Raw genomic sequence first — 20,886 nt, forward strand, 5'->3', positions numbered from 1 at the left:
TTTCAAAATCTCCCCTCCCCCCACCGCATCCCAAAACCAGTCCAACTCGTCCCTGCCTCCCTAACCTGTTCTTCCTCCCACCTATCCCCTCCTCCCACCTCAAGCCGCACCTCCATCTCCTACCGACCAACCTCATCCCGCCCCCTTGACCTGTCCGTCCTCCCTGGACTGACCTATCCCCTTCCTAACTCCCTCTTCTATCCGCCTCCCACTCTCTCCCTATTTATTTCAAAACCCCCTTCCCCTCCCCCTTTTCTGATGAAGGGTCTAGGCCCGAAACGTCAGCCTCTCTGCTCCTATGATGCTGCTTGGCCTGCTGTGTTCATCCAGCCCTGCACCTTGTTGTCTCTTCATTTAACATTACACTTTTTTAATATAATGCCTGCAACCTCCTTGTCACCTGCTGAAGTTATGTCTATTTTTTATTACTATTTGCTTATTACATGTTTGCATGTTTTTAACCAGATTACTTCGTCAATACATAAATGTTTTGATGCATGTTAAGGTAACTGGCTTATTCAGCCTTGAGGCTGTGAAATTGTCTCTTGTTTTTATTATTATCAAAACTGCAAATGACTAAAACACTGTTTCTTGTAATGTAAACTTCTTCAGTTCAAATTATCTGAAGAAGGTGTGGTGATTGGAATGAGGTTTGCCGAGTGAATCTCATTGAGTATGATCTCCCTGGGCTGTTAACTTAGTCTAAATCAGGGAGTCCTGGTTGACAGATATACAAAGGAGGGTCAAGGATTCTCCTGACTGTAGGAACTGGCTCTGAGCTAGCTGGTCAGAGTCTATGTACTGAGCACGCGTAAATGAAGGGTGATTTGGTAATAGAATACAGGTTTCCATGGAGTTATTTTCAGAAGTGAATGTTTCTGACCCATACAAAGAGCACAATTTCTTAACAATAAATTTCTACATTGCTTTGTTATTCATGCCACTTAATTAAAGTCATTGGATAATTCAAATCATTTCAAAATACAAACCATAAATTTCAGAAGTATTTGAGATGGTACCAATCTCTGACCCTTAATTACATGCCATTATGTAAAGTTTCACCAAATGTAGCACTGCCATTGCTTTGTAATTTATTTAAATAATGTAATGCAATTAGATTTTATGCTTATGATACTGGTAAAAAGATCTCAATTTGTTGGAATTCAAAAAGGTTTCCATCAGAGGAAATAAACTCAATAACTATAGCTAGAGATGATGAAAATCCTACGAAACCAAATAGGTCTACAAGCCAATACATCCCCTGGACCTGATGGAATAGATCCTATAATATTAGTGAAAGTAAAAAAAAGTTGATATCAATGTACTGGTAATAATGTTCAAGAATCCCCAGAAAACTCCCAATGTAACGTCGTTATTCAAAAAGGAAAGAAGAGAAAAAAACAGGTAACTATAAGCCAGTCAGCATAACATCATTTGCTGGGAAAATGTTAGAGTCTATTATAATGCATGTAATAGCAGCGTAGTTAGAAATACATAATTACATAGAGCCAACATGGCTTCATTAAGGGGAAATCAGGCCTGACAAATTTATCCTTTGAAGTAAGAAGCAGGATAGGTAAAGGAGAACCAGTAGATGTAATATATTTGGATCTCCAAAAGGTGTTTGATAAGGTACTACAAATAAGCTACTTAATTAGTCAGTAACAAACACAGAAATTGCTGGAAAAGCTCAGTAGGTCTGGCAGCATCTGAGAAGAGAAATCAGAATAAGGTTTTAGGTCCGGTGACCCTTCCTCAGAACCAGACCCGAAATGTTAACTCTGATTTCACAGATGCTGACAGACCTGCTTAGATTTTCCAGCAACTTCTGTTTTTGTTTCTAATTTACAACATCCACAGCTCTTTTGGTTTTTATTTAATATGTCGGTCATCCATTATGTGCATGGCAATACTTTAGCATGGATAGAGAATTTGCTAACTAATAGAAGACAGTTAGTTGAGGTAGAAGAGGCATTTTCAGGATGGCAGTCTGCATCTAGAGGAGTACTGTGCCTCATGGGTCAGTACTGATGCAACTATTGTTTACAAAACATATTAATGATTTGGACAAGAGAGGAGAATGTGTCATAGCCAAGTTTGTAGATGACACAAATACAAGTGGAAAGATAAAAGAGTTTGCAAAGGGACATAGATTAAATTAGTTGGCAAAAGGCATGGTCTTTGGAATATAATTATTTAAATGGAGAAAGACTGCAGAAAGCTGCAGCACAGAGCATTTGGGAGTCCATGTGCACAAATCACAAAACACTGGTGTAGAAGTTCAGCAGGTAATAGGGAAAGCAAACAGGAGGGTTAATTTCAAAGGGAAGAGAGTATAAAAGTAGGTAAGTCTTGCTAAAGCTATACAAGCACGAGCCAGACCATGCCTAGAACATTGCAAACGGTATTGGTCCCCTTATCTAAGGAAACGGATACTAGCATTTGGAGGCAGGATAGAAATCTCAGATATGGTGAAATTTTCTGATGAGGAAAGATTGAGTAGATTGGGTTTGTACTCAATGGTGCAAAGGCTTTCATTATTTTACTATAAAATGGAAAATGGGAAAAGGACTGATTTATAAACCAAGAATTGTGGAAAGGATTGCCGCACTTTTTAAAAGTTATCTGACACTCATTATGAGTGCTGATTACACAAATGTTTGTTAAAGCAATGAGGGAAGGTTTAGTGCAGATTAGCAGGAGCCTTGGGGTTTATACAACGGAGATTCAGCCAGCAACACATAGCTGACTGGTGTGGGGACTGGTAATCAGTTGTTAATGGCAAAGGCCTCCTACCTGCCAACAACTATATGATTGTCTCCCAGGTAGCTGAACAGCTTGTGGGTGAGAGTAATCAGTTAGAAGCCATTGGACCTCTGGAAAGGGAGAAGCTGTCCTCCTTTCTGCAGTTTTAAAACCTCAAGCCTGAAGAAAGCCAGTTTATTTCCCCTCATTAGTTGCTGTAAACTGTGTGCTCTTAATCAATACTTCAGAGACTTTATAAGTGTGAACCACTCACCCTGTTTTTCTTGCAAGTAAGTTTAAGTACCTGGAGAAGGAAAATCAAGGAGCAGCATATCCTGACAAGCCAAAAGGATCATCTCAGCAAACCAGGGACCACTGAACTGCTTTTCCTGTCTTCTCCTCTGCCCACGGGAATAGTAGGGCATGATTTCCAGCAAACTACCCCAGGACAGAGTGACATTGGAGTTTAGAAACATGAGAGATTAGATTCCTAGGGGGTTGCACAGAGTAGATGCTGAGAGATTGCTACACCATTAGGACCAGAGGACATAATCTCAGAGTAAGGAGTTACCTTCTTAGGACAATGATGAGGAAGAATTTCCTCCCCTGCAGGATAGTGATTCTGTGGAATTCTTTCCAGTAGAGGGCTGCAAACGCTGCTTCATTAAGTGTATGCACATATGAGATAGACAATTTTAATTGTTAAGAGGGTCAAAACAAAAGGGGATACAGCAGGAAAGTGAAGTTGAGGATTATCAAATCAGCCATGATCTCATTGAATGGTAGAACAGACTTAATGGATTGAATGGCCTACTTACCTATTCTGCTTCTATGTCTTATGATCAGAGCCCATCTAATTTGTGCCATAAAAGAACAGCTCAATTAATTGGTGATACATTTATTCCACGTTTCCTGATTTGTACAATGTTTTTGGATACAGGGCTAAAACAGCTTCCTGATCCCATTTATGCAGCTTTTATCGTCACAAGGCTAACATTATTACTGTAACTTTTCATAGCCTCCATTCTCATCCCAATAATGTTTTCCCATCTAGGTCCATTCACAACCTACAAAATTCTGTAAATTGTACAGAAGATATATTTGTGTTTTCAGTTGTTTGAAAACTCTCCATTCCACTTTCTGTGTCCTCACCTAGCAGCTAAGTTCCTGTTTCCCTCAAGGCAATAAGCTAGTTCTCCAGTGCATCAGGACTATGATTCATTTTCAGATTTGTAGCTGTGTTGCTCTTAGAAATTCCTTTGTGTAAAATTCTGGGAATGTTATTCATTCAGGAGAATTCTAATAGCCCTCATTGGAATTAAATGCAAAAATGTGTAATTTATATTGGTAGTTACTTTAAAGTTGTAATTTATACTACCCTTCTATCTTGTACATGGCACATCTCCTTTACATGGAGAGCACCTGACTTAAGTCACTTTTCCTCGCAATTCAGTCCCCTCAATTAAACAGCCAGTTTGTTCAGTCCATTATCCCTTTAGCCATTCAATTAATTGTCCTAGATTTTGTGCATTCAATCATAGCAAAGCTATCAGTGTTCTCTGTTATTACAAGAGTAAAACTGGCAGAAAATCTGGCATCTATACGCATACCGTTTAAAGTGAAAGTCAGTGATTCTCAGTCTGTCCGTGGGGTGCACTGTTTAACAGTACATCGATGAAAATCTTGGAACTAACTTAAACGGAGACTGCTGGAGAAGCACAACAGGTCTGACAGCATCTGTTGAGAGAAAAGCAAAGTTAACATCTTGAGTCCAGTGACTCTCCAACAAAGGGTCACTGGACTTGAAACATTAACCTTTGATGAAAGGTCACTGGACTCAAAACAGTAACTCTATTTTTCTCTCAACAGATGCTGCCATCAACAGACCTGCTGTGTTTCTCAAGCAGTCTCTGTTTTTGTTTCAGATTTACAGTATCTGCAGTTCTTTATGTTTGTTTTAGAAACAAGTTCCACTTGACAGAGACTTGCACCTTTTACATTGCTAGCCTCATTACAAAAATCCTCAACTAAAATTGTGCTTTACCGCAAGAAATGTAGCTAGGTTTTTGACAGTGTACTGAGTCATAATTATTGACAACAACCTCTCTCACCCATTAAACTTTATTTGTGTAAAGTGTCATCTTCCTCTTTATAATATGTCTTCAACTTCTAATTCAATCTCCATTTTTAAAATTCATTCTTTCATGGAATGTAAGCATCAGTAGCAAGACCAGCATTTGGTGCCCATTCTCATTAACTGAATGGCTTCCTAAGTCATTTCAGAGGGCAGCTAAAAGTCAAGCACATTGCTGGGGGTCTGCAGTCACATGTGTGAGGGTGGCAGGTTTCCTTCCCTAAAGAACATTATTGAACCAGATGGTAGTTTCATGGCCAATATTATTCCAATTCTTTTAAAATTATTAAAATTAAGTTTCACCAATTTCCATGGTGGATTGGAATCCATTTTCCCAGGGTATTAGTCTAGGCCTTTAGATTATGAGTACAGTGACATTATCACTACACCACCATCTCCACCGCATGTACATGTCCCAATCATTATTTCACTCATTGTGAAATGATTAAAAAGTAAATGACAATCTGTGTTCAGTGATTTGCTGTCTTTGAGAATTCTTCAATATGATTGGCTACATTGCCTGCTCAATGACATTATTATTGCCGATTTCCCTACAGGTAGCGCTGGAAGAAAATTAAGACAAGAATATCCATGCCACAGTGATCACTAGATCTTTCCGGACTTTCTTTGAAATCACCTGAGGCTATTGTTAGCTCATCACTGACCACAAAATCTGCATAATCTCAAAAGGAGCCTATTGTAGTCAAAGTGCTACTTTAGTAAAAGCGTTTTTTTATTTTTCATGATGAGCGTTTAAGGAATTCAACACATATTTCAATCATTATGGACAGGAAAGGAAATGTAATTACACCAAACCATTTTCAACTTTTATTTTATGACATCCTTTTCCTGATGGAGACCTGCTGACCATCAAAAAATTCTTATTTGTTTTTCTCGTTGACAGTCCAGATTTAGCTCTGGGAGGACCCAAATCGTGCAGTTGTTTGGAAGAGGAAAACTCTTCAGAAATCTGGATATTTATGATTGCTAACATATTCAATCAGAGCTCTTTCAGAAAGTGATAGTTACCTACCTGAATCCAGTGATAAATAAGAATTCAGTAACTTTTTTCTTAGAGCAGTATTATTGCTATTCTCAGTTTTCTGATACTGATATAAGGGAAGTCATTGTCTTCTTCATTAGAACAAGGACTCATTTTTCTCCTTCTCCCCCACCACCAGCCACCCATGACCACAACAGTCTTAAACTTGCCTAGCAAAAGTGTCTGTATGACAAGTTCACTGTGTGCACAATTTGTGTCCTGTCAGAATTGCATCATGGAAGACATCTAAATATCATTAATGCACTTAAAACTGAATGATTATCTCATTTTTATCAGGTGAATAAAAGAGGACGTTTCTTTGAATTCTGAGCTTTAAAATGAAGTACGCCAAACTTAGCATACCCAAGACAGTGCAGTATCAAAGAGTAGTGCCCCTGTGGAAGGCATGTTTTGGATCCCTTGATTTTAGCACCAGCAAGCTATCTGTAAAACTCCAAAAACCACTGCCAATTTGGATGGATAAAGCCTTATTGGAGGAAACACGTTGTGCTAATTGGCCTAATTTTTTGTTTTTGTCAACATTACAATTAACCATTTTTGAAATACTCATTGTCGTAAAGGTCAGACATGACTGTATCTTCTTTTGTATTGCAAATGTGTTGCCTTCAGGTTTTTGTAAACGCATTTCAAAACAAACCTTTACTTGTTCTGGTTTCGAATCCGGAGACATCTGCGTTTCAGTGGCGGTTCACTGTCCTCGGGCCCTGTGTTGAGTACTGGCGTTGAGGTTATGCAGGGTGCTATGGCAGTCTTTTCAGTCGCTTTTGGCACAGGCTGTATCAAGCAGCCCGTCTTGGGTACTACTCTCAAGGCATATGCATGGTCCTCATCTGCAGGATTGTGATTTACATCCTGCTTGTCCACCCCACCCAGGGGTGATTCAATTGAGGCCTTCTTACCTGCCTCTAACTCCAGTTGACAGTTTGGTGTGCAGTTGTTTTCTTTGACTGACTCCAGCTCGTTGACAGCGATCTCCTCCTGTTGCTGCTGCGGTGGCGGTGGTGGTGGTGGTGGTGGTGGTGGAAGCTGCTGCTGGTCTGGTCTTTCTTCTGAGCAGTGGGAACCATCCACGTTTTTTGTGCCATTCATAACCAGATTACAAGGTGTTAAATCAGAGTCACCTCCTGAGCTTCCTGAATTTAACTGGACAGTGCTGCAGTGGGAGGAATCACTACAAGATAACACCTTTGACTCAATAGGGTTCAAATCAGGAAAATCCCTAAGGTCGAGACAGTTCCGCTTATCCGGACTAGAAACAGTCAAATCTACAACACTTCTGCCTTCATTCTCAAGTTTCACAGAAGGATGCAAAGGCCTATGACCGATGTGATTAAGCCTGCTTCTATGGTTCATAGTCAAGTCTATGACTCCATCTTGTGGAAAGTCTACCATGTCAGCGTAAGAAAAATCACTTTTAATTGGACCATTAGGCTTGACTGTTAGATCGACAACCTCACTCCTGCTGGTGTCAAGAAGTATGGCTGGCTGGTTCAAAGAATGGCTTGAGCAGTTAGCTGAGGCTTTACTAGACTTGGAAGGCCTCTGCTGCACATTATTTGATGTCAATGAACTACTTGGCTCTTTCGTGTCATCTTCATCGTTAGAAGTGCTTGGAATGAGACTCTCAGCATTGCTGGAAACACCATTGGTAGATTTGGAGTCAAACGTGTGTGGAATTGGAATGGGGATCGGAATTGGCACAGGCAGTGGAACGATTACAGGATAGGGGACCAGAAGCGTTGGAGGGGGGACCAAAGGAGCAAGTGATGGCACCCCAAAGTTTAAAAGGTGTGGGATATGCATGTGGCCATTTGGCATCATATTGATAGGTGGAAAGGAAACATTAGGAAGGGGTGCTCCTGAGGGGAGTAACCCTTGATGATTCCCTGGTACTGTGGGTGTAGATGGATGATGAAGATGTGGCGAGAGCATCGGTCTATGCATGGGGCTGGAATTAGGACCTATAGTTCTGGAGCCACCTGTCGGAGGACCAAGCCCTGAAATCATGTGGTTTGGCAGAGGACTGTTAGGGCTTGGAGTGTGGGGTCCTCGGATAAATGATGGGCGAATCTGATGCATCATCTGCTGCTCCATGAATATTGGCAGAGGCACAGGACCTCGGTTAGTCATGACCATAGAGGGATTACCTGGAGGGACACCCACTGGAGGCACGATATTGGCTGGTTGTTGAAGCTGCATTGGTGCAATATTGGGGCTTTCATTTGCAGCCACTGCCTTCGAGATGGGGGTGTGAATTTTGGCAGCAGAACTAGTGGCAGGATCAGATGGAGACAGAGTAGCAGATGCAGAAGGGATGGGGACTTGAGTCTGAGAGGAAGGTGCCACAGGAGATGGGGCCTTTCTCCGAGCATCTGACAGTGGCATGTTCCAAGACTCTGGAGTCAGTAGTTGCACGCCTGGGTTATCAGACTTATTTTCCACTGGAGGATGCCCAGCATTACACAAGCCTGCAGGAAGATTGGCTTGTGTCTCTTTGTAAAATATGTCCATTTTGTACTGATTGAGGCATTTTGCACTGCAGAATTGTAGCCGTCGTTCTCCATCTCCAAAGTCTAGGTACTCTTTTGTGTGCCGAATGTGCTTGCACCAGTCACATACCTGTGGTCAGAACAATTGAAAGCACATTAGAAAATATAGCCACTCCAAAACAAACATGATGTTTGTTGTAATTATGTAGGTATTTAATTGCCTAAACAGATTAATCATTTAAAGACACTATATTTTTTCATTGAAAATAGAGTGAATTTGATATCCATCTAAATCACATGATGTCAATTTGAAATAGTTGATTATGGGCCTTTTTCTAACTGTTGGAAACACTGACTAAGGTTATCAACAATAGCTTGCCTTGGTATAGCACCGTTAATGTAGCAAAGTGTTGCAAAGCATTTATAACTTTCCAATTGTATTGCCGATATTCTCCCATTTGTAAAATAACTGACAAATTGAGGCTACTATTTCTCGAAGGGATAGGCCTAAGAAAGGCTAGAAGCATCAGAGTACTGAGTTTTGAGTGGAATGGGGAGTTGAAGGAGTAGCTAAAGTAGCCAGCAGTTGTATCAGGCTGACCTCTCCCTTTTCCAAAATCCAGAACTTAGCTTTGGCTACACTGAGGGTGTGGGCAAGGGGAGAGGTGGAAATCTTATAATACCAATACCAATAGCAACAGCTGCCAGTTACAGAAGTGATTTGTCTATCACAGTAAGTTACCACTTAGTCCCCATTTCTACATTTATCCCCACTGACAGGTTCCAAAATGATAATATTGAGTAAGTATATGTTTAATAAATTGAATCTGTTATGATCCCAGATAATGGTACTACTGGACAAGTCAGATCCCAGAATGAAACCTGTCTTGATAGACCACATTTTGTCTTTGTTTAGTTATTTCACATGGTGGTTAGTTACAGAAATTTCCATATAAAGCTGCAGATTTCCTTAACAAAAGTGTAGAGGTTTATTATACAAAAGAAGAATTTAAAAATAAAGCTATCTAAATATGAATGATATTTATAAAGATCTCAAGGACAAAACAAAGTTTCAACATCAGGAACAAAAATATGTTTCAACATGTTTCCTGACACTATGCATTATGGAGGCTCAAGTCCAGAAAAATTACACCCCATCTCGACTCTACGTTTTCATTTAGCTGACTCCCTAGAATTTTGTTTCCATGGATTGTGGAGACAATTCATTAAGTCCATTCCAAGTCTGCTGAGTGAACTTTTCACAAGCCTGAGAGACTAACCCTTCTCACCTTTAATAACCTGCAGATTTCGAACCACATCCTCTTAGTTTGGAAGCTTTACAAACTAAATTCTTCTTCTCAGGTGACTGGTTCCCTTAACTACCCTGAACTCCTTCGAGGAGTGAAACTAAATTTGTTTCTGAATTCAACCCTGAATTAAATTAAAAGCTTGCTCAATCCTAGAATCCTCTGAATTGAAAAGAAAGCTAATGACCTTTAATGTTCAGACTACCTGTTATAAGCCCCACAGAATAAACATCTTTCCATTAACACCAAAGGGGTCTGCAGTCACTTTTTCTGACAAATGCTAAATTTAGTCACTGTTTTTCTGACCTTTTTCTGAAGAAAACCTTTCATACAAGTAACCAACACCCATTTGCCTCTATTTTGAAATCCAAATTCCAAAAAAAACTTCTATATAATTTACACAGCTTCATTATCACAAAGAGACCACACAATTTTACTGCATCACATGACCTTCTTTGCAAATACCTGCTGAATTTGCACTATAGAAATAACTCATCCCAGGCTCTGACAATATCATTACAGCTCACTTCTCAATATAGCATTCAGGACAAACCAATCAATGTGTATGTTGAAATGGAGATGGTTTGACAGCTTAGATGACATAATTCACCTTCTTTATTTATATATTGTTTCTCAGTGTAAATTGTTCTCGTATTTCATTAGTCAGCAGGCATTGACTCCTCATAGATGCAGAATCAGGATGAAGTGGTGAAATGAGAGGAATAGGAATGGCACAATTAGCTGTACTTCTGGCTGCCTTGAAGGTAATGCCATGAACACCTTGGATATGTCCTCTTGCCGTGGTTTCTTCCTTTCTACAGCCGGATACAACAATTTCTCTGGGTTGCTCCCCAAAATATTTCTAACAGTGGTGCTGAATAACATCAATTATTGCAATGCTCAAGGCCAAGGATCAGTCATTACCCAATGCAAGAGCTACCAAGGATTACCACAATTTTACGACCTTGCAAATTTGGAGCTTTGAAAATTCAATTAATAATGCAATCACTGCTTGCAACTCAATGAAAAACAGAGGTCCTGCCTCTTTATTGGCCATAATACATGGTTTATAAACCATTACGGCATGTTTAAGTTACACATAGACCCACATCATTATTTAATTCTTTGCAAAACACTATTCTCCATAAATAAATGAAACAAATAAATAAAGTCCACATATAGCTAGGATTACACAGACTTATTACACAGTAATAGACTTATCATTTATGAAGCCAATACATGTTATCCACCAAAAATACATGCTCATATTTGAAGTTGTTTCTTGATGTCAATGAAAGCTTATTCAACTGCATAAAACATGGTATTAATTAGGTACTGTAATTTTAAAAGTATAAGTCTCATTAATATTCACTTCCCCATGTACACACACACCACTCTCACATTTTGTTTGGGGGGACGGGAAGGGAGTGTGACTGTGATCTATAGACAGACAGGTGAGGAGGGCCATTTAGCAAACCTGAGTTCACACACAAAAATAAAAGCCTACATGTTTCCAGAAGCAACTTGCAACAGCTTCTTCACTGTTAGTTGAGTTTACGCCCTTATGGCCAGACACAGGCCTTGGCTGCAGATGATGGGTATCACAGACTCAGAGTCATACAGCATAGAAACAGACCCTTCGGTCCAACTTGTCTGCACCAACCAGATATCCTAAACTGATCTGGTCCCATTTGCCAGCATTTGGCCCATATCCCTCTTAAACCCTTTCTATTCATGTATCCATCCAGGTACCTTTTAAACGTTGTAGTTGTACTCACCTCCACCACTTTCTCCAGCAGCTCATTCCATACATGCACTACCATCTGCGTGAACAAGTTACCCTTCATATCCCTTCTAAATATTTCCCCTCTCACCTTAAACCTATGCCCCCTAGTTTTGGATTCCCCACCCCGGGGAAAAGACCTTGGCTGTTCACCCTATCTATGTCCCTCATGGTATTATAAACTTATATAAGGTCACCCCACAGTCTCCGATGCTCCAGGGATAAAAGCCCCAGCCTATTCAGCCCCTCCCTATAAGCTCAAACCCTCCAATCCTGGTAACATCCTTGTAAATCTTTTCTGAACCTTTTCAAGTTTAAATACGTTCTTCCTCTGGCAGGGAGACCATAACTGGACATAACTGTAGTTCCTTGTTTCACTGATGTGCAGCATAAGTATTGCTGCCAAAAATACATAATCGATAGTAGCTTTTGAGAAGTGGAACAACAATATTTGTTACTATTCGGCCTCAAAGGATTCTGTATATTACTGACAGTGAGGACCATCACTAACATCTTATCCTGGAGGATATTGAGGATGGTGATGAATTTCACTGAGCAAATGGCTTTTGACAGAATCTTCCAAAGCACTTCCTGTTTGACCACTACCTTAGTCACCAGTTCAAAGAGTTCAATACAGTTTGTCAGGCACCTGGCATGCTTACATGCTGGCTCTCTCTGGTTAACTAAAAATGTTCATGTTGGTCAAGGTAACCTGGAGGCAATGGTTTTGGAATGGATATTCATGCACAGCGATTCTCCAGAAATGGAAACAGAGTTCAACACTACCTCTCCCTCCACCTTTCTTCCTCAGGCGGCTCAGCAAATTTGGCATGTCCATAAGGACCCTCACCAACTTTTACCGATACACCATAGAGAGCATTCTATCCGGGAACGTAACAGCTTGGTATGGCAACTGCTCTGCCCAGGGCAGTAAGAAACTACAGAATGTGGTGTGCATGGCCCAGACCATCACAGAAGCCAACCACCCATCCATGGACTCCATTTACAATTCTCGTTGCTGCAGAAAGGCTGCCAACATCATCAAAAACCATTCCCACCCCAGTAATCTTGTCCTACAACCTCTTCCGTCGGGCAGTAAATACAGAAGCTTGAACGCACGCACCAATGGGTTCAAGAACAGTTTCTCCCCTGCCATTATTAGACTGATGAATGAACTCTCTAACTTCAAATAAAGATCTTGTTAATGTTGATTTGCTTCATGCACCTCCTGCGTGGTGTAATCTGTATACCTCACTCTGTTCAAGCACCCTATGATCTATATGTCCTTGCTTATTATGATCTGCCTGTACTGCTCGCAAGCAAAGCTTTTCACTGTACTTGGGTACATGTGAGAATAAATCAAATCAGATTATATCAAACCCTCATACCCCACCCTGCACATCTGTTCCCCCAATCCTCCTCCCATCCCCCCCCACCTCCGGAGCCTTACATCTCTGCCCCACACCGCCCCTGCACCCCACTTCCTCTCCAGGAGTAGGATTGGAACATGTTCCACATGTTCCAGGAAGAAGCAGACAGCCTTCAGATCATCCTGATAGAAAATGGATGTGTAGCTCTTCCATGATGAGGATGAGGTGGCCGAGGTGGGAGGAGATACTAACTGGAGAGAAAAGGATTTGGAAGTTCACATGACTTGAAGCAGCTTCAAGCTAACTATTCTTCAATGGTAAAGTGCTATTCGGGTCAGCTGTCCTCAGTTTGCTACACTTGTTGGCCTCTGACTTACACAACCTACTTAAACTCAGCAAAATGACATAAGCCAGTACAAACAGACAGCCAATACAAACACAGCCAATACAAACACAGTTACCATCTTTAAAACAGGCAATCAAAAAAAAAACACTCCAAGACACCACCACTTTTGCACAGATTAATTTCTCAACCAGCAGTCAGTTAGCACTTGCAAAGAGAAATGCAAAGCTAGCTAGCAGTTAGCTTGCTGAAAATTATAATTCAGTGATTTCTCACACTCACTGCTTGCACTTCAGGGCAAACTACACTCAGCTGCATTTCACATTCCTTTTTAGCTGTACACCAATTGTTACACATACAAATTCACTGTCTTTACACAAATAATTTTTGAGGATGGTTGATAGTAAGAGCACTTTTACAATTTTTGTAACTGTCCTGATAATCTTCTGCTCATTGCAAAAGTCAATAGTCAAGCATGCACTTTCTATGAATTGAAACTTGATATAATCAATGGGAAAATGTGCTGCAGGGCAAGCGATGAATATGGATACTGTACAGATTTATATACTGAAAATTATGTGGATCATTCGCCATATCCTGCTGATTTTTCTGATGATGTAAAAACCACGCTGACAAACCATGCAACTTGAACTATTACATCATGTTTAAGAGTAAGCATTATGGATGGAGAAACAGGAGTAAGCCTTTGAGCCTGCTTTGCCATTCAATAAAACATGGCTGATCTGGTTATTGACTCAACTTTATTTTTTTGTCTGCCCACCCTCATAACCCCAGACTTCATAGCCTATCAAAAAATCTATTTAACCCCACCTTGAATAAATTCAGTAACTCAACCTCTACAGCTTTCTAAGGAAGAGAGTTCCATAGGCAAATGACTGTCAGAGCGAAACAGTTCTTCTCATCTCACCTTAAAGAGGAGATTTCTATTAATAAAAGGTATCCCCACTCATTCTAATTTGCCCCACAAGAGGAAACATCCTCCTAGTATCAACCCTCTCAAGTCCCCTCAGGATTTTCTATGTTTCAATTAAGTCACCTCTCAGTCTTCTGAACTTTACTGGGTATGGCCCAACCTGTGCAAGTTTTCTTCATAAGATAAACCCTTCATCTTAGGATGAAACACATGAACCCTCTCTGAGCCACTTCTACTGCAATTAAATCCCTTTTCAAATAGGGAGGCCAAAACTATAGACAGTATTCCAGTTCACCAAGCAGTCTCGTCAAGGCCCTGTGCAGCTGTAGTATAATTTCCATACTTTCCATTCCCCTTCTGAGAAATCCCAACCTTCCACCTGCCTTCGGAATCATTTACAAGACCAGCATACTAACTTCTTATAATTCATATATCAGAAAATCCATTTATGTTCATACCACTGAGTACTGTAATCTCCCTCATTTAAGTAGGATATCGCTTTTCTATTCTTCCCGCCAAAGTGGGAATGTCCTATTTTCCCATATTGTATTCCATGAGTCAAATCCTTGCCTACTTCTTTAATCCTTCTTTATCCCTTTAGATAATTCCTACCTCCTCTTGACAACTTTCTTTCCTACTTTTCTCTGTGTAATTGTCAACTTTGGTCCCTTCATCCATGTCATTGATATAGTTTGTAAACAGCTGAGGCCCCAGCACTGATCCCTGTGGCACTCCATTAGGTACAGTTTGACTACCTGAAAAGTTCACATTTATCCCTACTCTGTGTTAGATAACCAATCCTTCATCCATGCTAATATGTTCCCCGTACACGAGGTGCTCTTATCTGGTGCACTAACCTCTGATGTGGCATATTATCAAATGCCTTCTAGAAATCCAAATGCACCACATCCACAGGTTTGCTTTTCACTATCTTGCTTGTTACTTCCTCAAATATTTTTAACAGATTAGTAAAGCATGACTTCCCTCAGACTCCTGCAAGCCAAACCAGCTGTCACTGCTCACTAGCTAAATGCAAAGGTTTTATTGCCTGAGGAGGTATTTTTTGTAATTTTTGAACAACATACCAAACTAAAAAAGAAATTTTCACAGAGCCCTGATTCATACAGCAGTACAGCCAACTAGATTTCACTAATTACATATATTTACTTTCTTTGGTGTCCAAGCAACGTAACGTTCGAATTCATAGGCATCCTTCACAATCAAACAGAACCATCTCACATCGGTTTATAGTGACAAATGACAGCTTCAGTTAACACGCAAGATCTTACTTCGATGATGCACTTCCGTTGTGCTCCTACCAGCTGCACACTCACATTAAATGGTAGGGGCTTCGGATTGCATCTTCATCCACGTTTGGGAAAACATGACCTGTGCACTTTATAGCTTGGGCACTCAAGTTGTGTGACTTTACATTGGACTTCTGTCTCTCAACATAGTGACTGGGTTTGCAGAGCATTTTATGAACTCTGATACAGTGCTAGAGGAGAGTGGGTGTTGAGGTCACACAATCCTCTGAGAGAAAGAAGTTTCTCCTGATTTCTGCCCTAAAAGAGAAACCATTAATTTTCCAATCGAACTGTCCAGTTTTGGATTCACCCGAACAGCAGAACATCCTTCCCATGTTGACTTAGTCAAGACAATTCAGGATCTTATACATTTCAATCAAGTCACACCTCACTCTTCTAAACTCCAGAGAAAACTAGCCCAGCGTGTCCAGTCTGTCCTCTTAGAACCCCCCGACTCATTGAAAATATTAAGCTAGTAAACCTCTTCTGAACCACTCCCAGTGTATTTACAACCTTCCTTAATTAAAGAGACCAATATTGTACCCAATGTGGTCTCACTAATGCCTCATAAAACTGAAGCATAACATTAAAATAAAGAACCATGGATGCTGGAGATCAGAAACAAAAACAGAAACTGCTGGGGAAACTCAGCAGGATGGCAGCATCTGTGGAGAAAGCAAAGTTAATGTTTCGAGTCTGGTGACTTTTCATCGGAACTGTGAGCACCTGGGAAAAAGTAGTATTTATTTATGCTGAAGATGAAGTTGGAGGGAGGAGTGGGAAGGGGAAAGGTGAGTGGATAGGTGGAGATGGAGCCCAGCACCCAGCAATCTCATGCTCACAGTGTATCTCAGACTTGCCCTTCAGACAAACCGTTTCTTGGTGCTCCACTTAAATGCATCACACCACATATTATTACCAACGCACTGTACCTTACATCTGCTTTTTCTTCCCTTTTACTAATTCACAGAATGTAGGTCTAATTGCCATTGAACTGAGTGGCTTGCTGGGCCATTTCATAGGGCAGTTTAAGAGTAAACTACATTGTTACGGGGCTGAAGGCACATGCAGGCCTGACTGATGTTGGACCTTATTGAACCAAGATATCAATGATAGTCTACCACATATTCCAGACTTTTGTTAAAACATCATTGTGGGATTTGAACCCATGTCCCCACAGAAATAGGCAGAGGTAAATAATGTCCAGTGATGTTACCATTGGGCCACTATTTCCTCATGGGGGAGGTCAGAAGTTCAGCTATGAGTTGAAAAGAATGCTTGGCTGCACTAACACAGCCTTGTGTTGAATATCTGGTTCAGTAAGTTCCCTGGCAGTCACTTATTGTGGAGAATTTTCCCATCAGTGTCTTGGCCTTGCTACGCTTATAAAGTCACAGAGTGATTAGCCCACTGAGTCAGTTTGATCATTGTCATGCATAACCAGTCAAGCAACCATCCATAAAGACATCTCTTTAAATCATCTGCAAGCACAGCAACAAAATAATCCCAGTAGTAACTGACTCAGTTCCTTGTGATCTGTTATATAGGCAGCTCTTTGTGAATTATTTTCTGAAATTATTGCACCTTTTTCATATTTTAAGTATATCCCCTGGCTTTACATCATAAACAATGCAAACCATTCATTTTACAACATCATGGTTCACTGGATCCATCTGTGGGCATGCAGGAAGGTCTTTAAGTGATTGCAGCAGTATCCCAGCCTATAAACAAGTATCCTGCTTATGGTAGTGTGCTAGCAGTTCAGAACCCTTCTTTGCCATTTCCTTTTGCAACGTTTGAAATTAGAGTGGATTTAGTAACAGCAGTAGATCATTCAGCCCCTCTAGTCTGTCTTGCCATTCAGTGTGATTGTGGCTGATTAGAGATCTCAGCTTCAGTTACTCAACTTAAAATCATCTCCTTTAATACTTCTATCTAACAAAAATGTATCAATCTAAGTATAACAGTAAAGAATTATGTGCTGGACCCTCAAGCAATAATCTAGTAACTACTCAATATAATGGTTCACTGTTGGCTTTGCAGCATGATATCCCAGATTTCTCTGCTGGTTCAAATTCATGTTGGTGTTTTGCTTTCTTTTCCTGCTCCTCTGACAGAGCCTTTTTCTCATTGATCCCACTCCCATGATGGCATATTTGCTTCTATTTATCCTTGCGTTGGTTCTGTGCCTCCTTCAGTTTATGTAGCTCCTCTGCAATCACTCGTTAAGCACTTTTAACTGTACACTCTTCCTTGTCTTTGACCTCAACAAACAATTCGAGCTTGCAAACCGGAAGTTTTTTGAGCTAGGTGGAGATAATTAATTACATTTAATATTTTATTCAAACAGGACTTTTTTTAATCCACAGATCATACTTTTGAGACTGTAAGCCATTGTGAGTCAATTGCTTTCTCAACATGCCTTACTTAAATGCTCACTGCAAGTGTTAGTCTGCAGAGATTAGGTTTGTTGCTGTTGATTACAATTTGTACCTGATATTCCTGGGATATCATGCTGTAAAGCCAACAGTGAACCATTATATTATTAGGTATGAGCTGGGTGGCATATAGAAGGGCCCAGGATGGGTGGGGTTAACATAGGAGCCCAACAGCCAAGCTCCAGAAGAGGACCGCTCTGTTCATGCCCAGGGCTAGGGACCCAGGTCAGGAGCAGCACCAGGGCTTGTGTTTTCTGTCCATTACTCCCTGAATATCGGCTGCCTCTCCATTTTTATTGAATTTGTGGGCGAGACATTCCTGTTCACATTTCCTGAGTTCATCAAAAACACTTGACCAATTCCTATTTTAATCTATTCACACACTGGTCACTCAAATGGTTTCTGTAGACGGTGGAATGAGAAAGGTCAAGGAGTGTACCTCTTTAGAGAAATGTCACAGTGAAGACTGAGATAGATTTGTTATCAGAATGTGAAGAAATCAGCTCCGACCTCACAGTTCCCATCTATACTGGTTTGTGAAAGGAAGTCCATCAACAGCAAACACTGCTGTTAAAGGCAAGTCACATTTGATAAGTTATATTGAGGCTTTTGAAGATCATTTGGAAAGATGAAAAGAATGTGACATATGCACTAAAACTGGACTTCCAGAAAATATTAGTGATTTGTTTGACAAGAGGTTTGTTCAAACAATTGAAGTTTATGATTTGAACAGAGTGAATTTGTAATTGATAGATAAACTAGAAACAAAGATTTAAGGTCAATGGATATAAGCAAAATACTGGATACTAGTGGTGCTGGAAATCTAAAGTAAGAACAGAAAGTACTAGAGAAATCCAATGGGTCCAGAACCATTGTGGAGAGGGAAAAAGAGTTAACATTCCAATTTCTTTAGAACTGAAGAGGGCTAGAAAATCCTTTCCTGCTCCTCTGATGCTGCTTGGCCTGCTGTGTTCATCCAGCTCTACACTGTGTTATCTCAGATTCTCCAGCATCGGCAGTTCCTACTATCTCAGGGCTAGAAAATGATGGTTTTGGTGCTGTTGGCCAAGGGGGAGGAGGAGCAAGTGTGGAGATGGTGAGCAATGCCCAGAGTGAAGGATTAAGGGAGCGCTGCTAGTTGCTAAGGAGTGATAGCGATGTGTAGTATATCTGAATGGTAGGTTTGAACAGGAGAAGATGGGTCAGCTTTGCTGACAGCAAAGCAAACAAGATGCAGGGATAATCGAAAAGGAGGACAGTGTTCATGCTCTGAAGTTGCTGATTAATGTTGAGTCTTGAAAGCTGCAAAGTGCTGTGGTTGGTTCGCTCGCCGAGCTGGTTTGTTAGTTCGCAGACGTTTCATTACCCTGCGCGATGACCAATGAAATATACAAGATCCCATGCGAAGACTGCGACAAACATTACATTGGACAGACAGGAAGGAAACTGGCCACGGGAATACATGAACACCAACTAGCAACAAAAAGACACGACCAATACTCACTCATCTCCATTCACATAGATAAGGAGAACCACCAGTTCGATTGGGACAACATCAGGATCCTAGGACAGGCCAAACAGAGACAAGCGCAGGAATTCCTAGAGGGCTGGTTCTCCACCAAGAAGGCCATCAATAAACATGTAGAATTAGATGCTATGTATACACCACAGTGAAGAAAAACCGGAAATGAGGTAACCAATTCCAATGGACCCCAGAATTTAAATACCAGGCGGGAAAACACAACAGCGCTTCATCGGAGGCTGCACTGATGATGTTACCCAGCAGTGCAATGAAACGTCTGCAAACCAATGAACCAGTTCGATAAGCGAACCAACCATAACATCCTCAACACGAGCTACAAATCTACTCAAGAGTCTTAGCTGCAAAGTGCCTTAGTAGAAAATGAGGTGTGGTTCCTCCAGCTGTGTTGAGCTTTGCTGGAACACTGCAGCAGACTTAGGACGGAACTGTTGGTGTGGGCGCAAGATGGTTCATGGAAATGACAAGCTACAGGAAGGTTGGGGGCTTGTTCTTATGGACAATGCAGAATTGTTCTGCTATGCAGTCACCCAGTTTTTGTTTGGTCTTGCCAACCTAAAGCAGACTGCCCATTGAGGGTACTCCTTGCCTTTGGTGCCAATGTTACTCTAAACCTCTCTCACCCCTATTCCCATCATCAGTCACTAGCATCCAGCAATGATACAAGGTCTGCAGCAAACACCCCATCCCAATTCATAGACCTCTGATTTCTCATTGGTGACAGTGCTCACTGGGCAGTAGGTCTACCGCTACAGTCCTTGATCCCAGGGGATAAAAAAATGTTCACTGTGCAATTGAGTGGAACTAAATATATAGGCCTTTCTCAAAGGAGGTATAGAGTGGGTGTGGAAGGCCGTCACCTTTATTAATTAATGCCCCTTATTTAACTAAAAAATACAATCAATTGAATTGATTTTTAAAAAATCTAATCAGCCTCAATAGCTTTTTGTGGAATAATCACAAATTTCCACTACCCCACATGTGCAAAAATGGTCTCTGGCATCATCCCTTTTTATACTTTTCAGTAAATTTTGGGCTGTCACACCAGTTTCACTCTATCTACCCTATCAATTCTTTTAATGAGCTTAAACACTTTAGTTTTATTTATATCCAGAAGTGCTTTACCACACCACTGAACATTTTCTTGTCCCCATCACTTGTGTTGTCTTTTTCTCTCTTTGTCCTGCACCACCAAATCACTTCTGTTTACAAAGAATTACCTATTTAGATACAAAGCCTGTCAGGGGCAGTGCAATAGCGGCAATAAAAGGTAGGGATAGAGGAAGGGGTTATAGAACACCAATGAACCAGGAACTGCAGATGCTGGAGAATCTGAGATAACAAGGTGTAGAGCTGGATGAACACAGCAGGCCAAGCAGCATCAGAGGAGCAGGAAGGCTGACATTTCGGGCCTAGACCCTTCTTCAGAATTC

The 20,886-nt window shown here is 40.8% G+C and overlaps 1 protein-coding gene across 5 annotated transcripts in view; it reads right to left on the reverse strand.

The window, feature by feature from the left end:
• The window catches only part of sobpa (sine oculis binding protein homolog (Drosophila) a), a 306,669-nt gene that overhangs the window by 31,780 nt on the left and 254,003 nt on the right, over nt 1–20,886 (reverse strand). For 4 of the 5 annotated variants that reach the window (XM_048597021.1, XM_048597019.1, XM_048597017.1 and 1 more), the window contains one exon: nt 6,580–8,561. In XM_048597021.1, coding sequence (XP_048452978.1) covers nt 6,582–8,561 — 1,980 coding nt within the window. In that variant the 3' untranslated portion in view covers nt 6,580–6,581. The remainder of the gene's footprint in view (nt 1–6,579; nt 8,562–20,886) is intronic. The other variant, XM_048597018.1, reaches the window with a different exon arrangement.

This window comes from Rhincodon typus, chromosome 5 (assembly GCF_021869965.1).
Source record: "Rhincodon typus isolate 14 chromosome 5, sRhiTyp1.1, whole genome shotgun sequence".
Lineage (NCBI taxonomy): Eukaryota > Metazoa > Chordata > Chondrichthyes > Orectolobiformes > Rhincodontidae > Rhincodon > Rhincodon typus.